The sequence below is a fragment of the Chrysochloris asiatica genome, unplaced genomic scaffold, assembly GCF_000296735.1.
Source record: "Chrysochloris asiatica unplaced genomic scaffold, ChrAsi1.0 scaffold00009, whole genome shotgun sequence".
Lineage (NCBI taxonomy): Eukaryota > Metazoa > Chordata > Mammalia > Afrosoricida > Chrysochloridae > Chrysochloris > Chrysochloris asiatica.
In genome coordinates this window covers 14593305-14601740 of record NW_006408527.1, presented here as the reverse complement: position 1 = coordinate 14601740, position 8436 = coordinate 14593305, and the positions used below count along the sequence as shown (strand labels likewise).

General features: G+C 39.1%; 1 protein-coding gene across 1 annotated transcript in view; it reads left to right on the top strand.

Moving 5' to 3' along the window:
- C4BPB (complement component 4 binding protein, beta) overlaps positions 1–5429 on the top strand; it is a 36694-nt gene extending 31265 nt beyond the window's left edge. Inside the window, exons 6-8 of the mRNA XM_006834206.1 lie at positions 1213–1306; positions 4235–4340; positions 5286–5429. Of these exons, the coding sequence (XP_006834269.1) occupies positions 1213–1306; positions 4235–4340; positions 5286–5429 (344 nt within the window). The remainder of the gene's footprint in view (positions 1–1212; positions 1307–4234; positions 4341–5285) is intronic.
- Positions 5430–8436: the final 3007 nt, after the last annotated feature.

The window sequence follows — 8436 nt, the reverse complement described above, 5'->3', positions numbered from 1 at the left end:
GCCATATTGCTTTCCAGAGAGGGTGGACCATTTTGTAGTACCACCAGCAATGCAAGAGTTAATATAACCTTTTATCTTGATGAATTTGTTTATACTTTATACACTTTTTTGTTGTTGTTGCTAAGTGCTATTGAGTCAGTTCCAGCTTATAGAGAGACCCTGTATAGTGTTTCCAAGGAGTGGCTGGTAAGTGCTTATCCTATGGTGCCACACCAAGACTCCTGTTTTATATATTCACTCTTCACTTAATGATTTTCTCATTAAAATTTTTACATTTGTGACAATAGTAAAAAATCCACTACACAACTACTTTGTGTATTAACAACATATAACTGGTAGTAATGGATGCCAAACTCCAAAGCAAGAATATTGATATTTGTGATGGTTAAGGTTAAGAGTCACCTTGGCTGGGCCATGATTCTCAGTGCATTGACAGTTATGCAATGATGTAGTAATCCTTTATTTTGTGACTTGATGTGGTCACCCTCTGTTTTCATATAAAGCTGATTTTCACATAACAACCAGGTCTTTGGAACCTAACCATATGGATAAAGACTGTAATCTCATTATTGAAAGGGATCTTAGAGATACTATTTAATCTGCTCATTTTATAGGTGAAGAAAGATGAGAGAGATTACATGGGTTCTTTAGTGCCATATAGTTAGTGGAAGAGCCAGAATTAAAGCTCACAACTCCTAGCACCTCATCCAACTCTCCATGATTCTACATAGACTCATTTTTTTTCTGTCCCAGCTGTTTTCCTTTTTATCTGAACACCCATTGAATATAACTGTTCCACAGGTGGTGGTAAAGTCTCAGAATTCTGAGTTTATACCCTTCATTTCTTGCCTCAGAGAGTGACTTTCTTCAGTCTTTAACTTTACTCTAACTTCAGTCTGTGCCTTAATCTATCTGGTACAGTAGCAGTTAGCTTCTCTGCGACTTAAATTTGTTTTCCATGAGCTCCCATCAGCTAAAATATATTCCCAAATTTCTAATGGCTCAGAGGATGAGTTGGGTTGGGGAGGGATCTTTCACATGGACAAATTTGATTTAGACTAGAAGGAAATGACTAGAGAAGGTGTCCCCACTTTCCTAGGTTCTGCTATCAAAATGTCTGGTGCTGGTACAGACTGTTGTACATAAGGAATGCTGCTAATTGAGTTTAACTGACTTTTACAACTCTGTCACTTCTGTACTCCTTTCTCTCAGAAGACTGTGGCCCTCCTGGGAATCCAGCTCATGGCTGTTTTGAGGGAAGTGATTTCAAGTCAGGATCTAATATTACTTATTATTGTGAAGAGAGGTAAGTGTATGCAGCCATTCAAATAGGAGATCTTGCCAATTGGCTAGGAGTCTTGTTTGGGGGAATGGCCCTATTTAGCTTCCTGATTTCCTACTACTTCAAGATCCTAAGCTCATTTTGGGTTTGACAGTTGTTTAGCCTATCACTAGCTCTCCCCAGTCCTTAGTAGGCTTATTGATACCCTTATTCATCATAGTCCATGTTTCACTTTTTTCTTTAGTTAAGATAACATTCATTTAAATTATGTAAAATTAACAATTTTTCATAAGAATCTCAGACCAGTAAACTTACAGAAAAAAAGAACTCACAGAAGTGAAGCAATAGTGTAACCACAAAAAGAGGTTTTTAGTCACTGGTTGGTTGCTATGCAAACCAGCCAACACTCAGATTTAGGACTCAGAGCAAAGAGCAAAGAGTAAACCTTTTGTTGTGTATCAATACACAGGAAGACAAGGGAACAGGGATCTCCCAAATCAACCTCTGTGAATGGAGGGCAGTTTGGGGACTTTAAAGGGAAGAAAATTAAGAATCACAGAACTTGTGACCAGGCATTGTTGTATTGTTCTTCTAGTCCATTCGTTAGGTGATAGAATCAGTAGTCTGGGTGGTCACATCCATCCTGAACATCAGGACTGTTTTAGCCATTCCTGTTTGCTGATTCTGTCTTTGTTTCAGGGTGAAGAGTTATCCCACTTTGTTTGAGCCACAAGTTCTGCTATGGAGATTGAAAAAGGAGTGATTAATTATGGAATGTAACTAGGAAGGGAGTTAAATTTTAACTATAGTCACTGTTTTAAGATGGCTGTTCAGGTTCTATTTTACTTTGTTGTTGTTGTTGTGTGCCGTGGAGTCGTTTCCAACTCATAGTGACCCTGTACTTTAGGCTAAGATAAAACCTTTTCAGTGCCCTCATTTCTCAATGCCTCCATTTCAACAGAAAGATCTAGAGAACAGATTTCTAAAGTATCCCAATTGTGCCTGGTGTGACTCAGGGGGAACCAGCAGGTCCTAAAATACAGAGTTCTGTATGGACGTGTGGCCGACAACCCTGTGGAATAAGAATTCTGAAGTGACCTTGATGAAACCCAGCAGTCCAGTTCTTTGTTGCATTCCACTTCCCACCCCATAACCCAGAAGATTGTTGCATATATTGCACTGACATTTTCAGAAGGGAATTTCCTCCTCTCTCACACCACCATATCAATTCTGAGTCAGTTTATTGTATTTCCTTTCATTCTGTGTATGTTCATTGCCTCCAATCTTTTGTTTGTGTGTACACACACAGTCTGAAATGGTACTTTGGATGAAAAGCTTTTTCATAAAATAAACTCATAAGCTATGATCAATAAATAAAAAAATAAATAAAAAAATTTGTCCAGGGTTTCAGACCAGCTCTTCCCAATCCATTCATGCCTAATTAGGCAAAACTGAGATGGAAGAGAATTTTCAAAATGTGGGTGTCTAGAATGATAACCAGAATAGAAAAATGATGAGTCAAAACTTTGGAACAGGAGACCCAGAAGAGGTGTAGTGAGCTCTTTCAAGAGCCTGATGAGAGAAACGGGATTATTGTCAGGTGTAGAGCAACACAAGGTCAAAGTGTTGTGGTTGATTGCCATCTTTGAGCAGGGCACCATTTATTCTCACTCTGCTATTCAAGAGATTTGGTTGCTATGCAATGTGCATGCTGCTCTTGTTTCTAAGAGGAAGATTAAGTTTCCAGCAGAGCATTGGTTTGTAATTTCCCCCACTACAGTTATCATTCCACATTTTGGACCCACATTTTGCAAATGTCGATCCATCCTAGTTTTGCTGTTTAACTTTCACGTATCTGCCGTGACTGATACAGGGAGAACTAATTTGAAACCTTGAGTTAGACTGTCTGATCACCCAGTAGTTTTACCTTGGGTTTTTGAAATTGTTAAGTCCTCAACTGTTGCTGTTGGTAAGTGCTGTCGAGTTGGTGCCAACTCATAGTGACCCTGTATAGGGTTTCTTAGGATTGGCTGGTGGATTTGAACTACTGACCTTGTGGTCCTGTGCTTATCCTATAGTGCCATACCAGGACACCCCAACTACTAACTTAAAATTTGGCAGCTCAAACCTAATTGGAGGCACTGTTTATATGTTTAAACATCACAGCCTTGAAACTCTTTGGTGTGTAGTGTCTCTTTGCCATACCTGGTACCACCATGAGCCAGACAGAATTGACCTGATGGCAGTTGGTTTGGTTTAGTTTAACCATCCATCATACAGATCACGTAGACTTTTCTTTCCCTTAGCTTAATCTTGTTAACTTAGATACCTATGATTTCATTAGAGTTTTTACATACTTCCAGTGGACTTTTATGTCTTTCTGATTAAAAGCAACATTGCTTCCTTTTAACCTGTTCACTGAGATTTATTTGAAAGATAATGCTAACTTTCTACTCCCTTTTAGAGCATAGAAGACAGATATGAGTACTTTCTGAGGTTACTGGAAATTTCTATACTTCTCCCTTCACCTTCCCCGCTCAAAAATCTTTACACAAACAGGATTATAATCTCTGAACCCTTATTCTATGGGTTGACTCATCACTCGGCTCTTGCCACCCTTGGAGAGTAGTTTTACTTTATAATTGCTTTGTACAACTGAGATAATTTAAGCATGCTTTAAGGCTCAAGGGCAAGTTTCTACCATAGTATGAAGTTGGGTTCTTACTTATAGCAACACTATATAGGGTTTCCGAGGCTGTAAATCTTTACAGGAGCAGAAATCCTCATCTTTCTCCCATGGAACTGCTGGTAGTTTCAAACTGCTGACCTTGCAGTTCCCAGCCCGATTTGTAACAACTACGATATCAGAAGTACAACTACATAAAATCGGGCTTCGTTGCCCCATTCAAAGGTGGGAAGGCTAAATGGTGTTGCATCCTAATTTCTGTTCAGGTACCGCTTGGTAGGCACCCAGTACCAGCAATGCATCAGTGGGGAATGGAGCAGTGTCCCTCCAATCTGTGAAGCAGTTCCACTGACTGTATTTGAAAAGGCCCTCGTAAGTAATGGAACCATGACTGTCTTGTTCCTAACTGTATCTCTAGCCTTGGCATTTTTCCTGGCACACACTCAATAAATATCTGTTTAATTTGGAATACTGCTTTTGAGTGGGCTGATTGGCTTTGATTTGACTGTAAAATGAAGCTCATGGACTAATAGAGTATAAGAATGTTTCCATGTGCCATCATCATCACCAATGCCAATCAGTCTCTGTTGGTCTGAAGTGTTTGTTTTGTGCCTTTATAGTGGCGCTGACTATGAACCAAAAGGTCAGCAGTACAAACCCACCAACTGCTGCTTGGAAACCCTATACAGGGTCGCTATGAGTCAGAACCAACTCAGTGGCACTTAACAACAGTAACAACAGACAGAACAAGTTACATAAACTCAGTGTCTGAGACTTGGAAGTTTTGTTGTGAAAAGTCTGTAAAATCCTTCTAGACTCCAAAAAATGTTGAATAGATCTATTTTCATTGGGAGTCTTCTTTGGATTTATATTTTATATTGAGGTATTATTTAAAACATATATATTTGAGCCAGAAAGTTAAAATGATTCATGATGTTGAAATTTCAAATCTCTACTTAAAGGCCCTTTTCTGAGCCCCCACTCAGAGATCTAACTGCTATGTATTTAGACTATGTGGTAGGGCTTCAAAAAATTTATGGAAAAGTGGAATTGAAAAATAATGGAATTTTCCATGAACCTTTTGAATGCCCCTCATACCGTGGTGTGCCATCAAGTCATATTAGATTCATAGTGACCCTGTATAGTGTTCGAAGACAGTAAATCTTTGCAGGAGCAGAAAGCCTCATTTTTCTCCTATGGAGTGATTGGTGGATTTAAATGGCTAACTTTGAGGTTAGCAGCCCAGAATATAGCCGAGTCTCAGTTAATACGTGTAACTTAAAATAAATAAATAAATAAATAAATTTCTTCCTTCAGCTTGCCTTTCAGGAGGATAAAGATCGTTGTCAAGCCATACAGAACTTTGTGCAAAGATTAAAGGAAAGTGGCCTTATAATGGAGGAGCTAAAATATTCTCTGGAGATAAGGAAAGCTGAGTTGGAAGCAAAAAGGTCCCTTTAACATTGTAGAAGAACAAACTGGGTAACAATATCACACCTATGAATAAACTTCCTTCTTGATTCTGAAACTGGTGTCAGATTGATCTCTTGTGCTCAAATACAATCTCATTTTAACTGAATGTATTTGTATAATGCATAGTGTGTGTGTGATGGTGTTATCATTATACTCAGACTATAGAAAGTCCAAATGTTGTGGTTGTCTGCTTAAGACCAGCATCAGCTACTTATTAATGGGGAGCGGAGGATTTTACTTTCTTTCTCTATGGAGAATGGGAAAGCTTAGGTCTCAGCTCAGTGTGTGACTCATATTTTAATGTGAGACACAAATTACAAGGTAAAAATTAACCAAAAATTATGAGGCACAAAAACTTCTAATTTGAAATAATAAAAGTTACACCGTTAAAATGACCCATTGTAACAGAAGTAAAGTTAGGAAACAAGGTCTTTCCTGGCTCACTCCTCTATCCTGTTTAGGAAACCAGATTTCTAAATCTTCTGCAGTACGTCTGATGGCCTCTTGCATGAAACCTAACCCTGGAGATCTGAAGTTATACAACACATGTGAGCACATTTCTCTTCCTCCTTCTTTTTTAGAGGGCAAAAATAAATAAGTAAATAATAAAGAAAGTATCCTAAGGCTTTCTGTAAATAGGTCATGCCTCAGAGAGGTGTGTGAGAAGGGTGGATAGGAGCCAGAATGGAGAACAACAAGGATAGACAGGAAGAATACTTTGAAACTTTCAAAAGAATACTTTTGAAAACTTTGGCATCTTACTAAAGGAGAAAAACGGAATTCCAGATTATGGCCAGATTGAGGGAGCATTTCAGGGTGGAAGACATGTTGAAAATGAGACAGGAAAAGAAGAAAAAAATCTCTCATTAGCTAGGAGTGAATTGTTGTTGTTGTTAAGTGCTGTGGAGTCAATTCCGACCCATAGCGACTCTGCATAGTGTTTCCAAGGAGCGGCTGGTGAGCTTGAACCACTGACCTTGCAGTTCAAACAACTTTGCAGTCTGACACATTAGCCCACAGCACCACACCAGGACTCGTAGGAGTGAATAAGGAGAAACAGTTTGAGATGGATAGAAACTACTATAGAATGATTTTTTAGTAAAGTAAGAGGCAAAGTCATCCACTGAGAATCAGATAGTTTGGGGAACTGAAGAGGAAAGTTTGGAAAAGTCATTCAGACACACAAAGAAAAGGACACCAGTAGCCTGGGAAATGGTATTTTGAAGACTCAGCTTTAATGGTGATATTTCCTTCAGCTTAGCCCTCAAGACTGGGATCCTCTCCTCTGCCCATTGTAGTGATCTGCCTTCTGTGTCTTTGTCTCTAATAATCTCTACTTACCATTTAATGTCCAGTCAAAATCACTCTGTCAAAATTTCTTTGATCATTTCAACTTTCAGTGGTTCAACTCTTCCCTTTCTGAAACCTTCATGGTAATTTCAGTAACTTCATATGCATGCGAAAGTTGGACAGTGAATAAGGAAGACCATAGAAGAATTGATGCATTTGAGTTATAGTGTCAGAGGAGAATATTGAAAGTAGCGTGGGCTGCCAAAAGACCAAACAGATGTGTGTTGGAAGAAGTACAGCCAGAGTGCTCCTTGGAAACCAGGCTGACCAGATTTTGTCTCTCATACTTTGGACATATTGTTAGGAGTGACTAGTCACTGGAGAAGGATATCTTGTTTGGTAAGATGGAAGGTCAGAGAAAGAAAGGAAGACCCCAGTGAGATGGATTAGCACTGTGGCAGCATCAATCGGCTCAAATGTAGCAACGATTGTGAGGTTGGCCCAATACTGGGCAGTGTTTCATTCTGTTGTACATAGGGTTGCTATGAGTTGGTACCAACTCAATAGCACCTAACAACAACAACAATTACACAAAAACTCAAGTTGTTCAGAAGAATTGTTTTTAATAGTAAAATGCTAAGAATATATCATTGGGCAAATCTGCTGTAAAAAGTGTTAAAAAGCAAAAATTTCACTTTGAAAGCTAAGGTTTGCCTGACCTAATTGGTAATTTGAATCTCCTCATATGCCTATGAGAGTTGAACAATGAATAATTGGCTCTGACTCATACAGATCCTGTATAGGGTTTCTGAGGAGCTGAGGTGGGCTGGAACTGTTGATCTTGTTAACATTGCTTATTCTACAGCACCACACCAAGAAAAATAAGGAAGATTAAAGAAGAATTGATGCATTTGAATTACAGTGTTTTCCAAAAATATTGAATACACCATGGACTGTCAGAAAATGTAAAAACTAGATCTTGGAAGAAAGTCCAGCCAGAATGTTCCTTAGAAGCAAGGATGATAAGGCTTTGTCATGTTATCAGGAGGGACCAGTTCCTACTAAAGGACATCATGCTTGGTAAAGTACAAAGTCAGCCAAAAAAAAAAAAAAAAGAGGACCCTCAAGGAGACAGATTTACCCAGTAACTCTAGCAATGAACTCAAACATGGTAACAACCGTGAGGATGGCAATATTTTGTTCTGTTGTACGTAGGGTTGCTATGAGTCGGAACTGACTCAGGAGCACCTAGCAACAGCAACCTAAAGTTTAATAGCTTAATTGGAAAATGTCAAGGTTCGAGGTACTTCTTAGATTTATGTGGTAACAAATACGATCAACCCTTCATTCCATGAATCTGAGCAGTATTCACCAATAGACCAGTGCCTGAGGTCATTTGGTGTCTGGTATGTAATAGCAGTGGTGGTGGTAAGTGTTGTTAGTTGTCATCGTTTCACCAGTTGTCATCTATTCACCAATAGACCAGTGCCTGAGGTCATTTGGTGTCTGGTATGTAATAGCAGTGGTGGTGGTAAGTGTTGTTAGTTTGTCAGCTATGATTTGGATGGCTCCAAATCATAGCTACCCAATGTTCAATAAAATCAGATGTTTGCCAGTCCTGCCACCTGCACAGTTGTTGGCATGCAAAAGTCCATTGCTGCAGTCACTGGGAATTTTAAGTGCCTTCCAACCTAGGGGATGAATC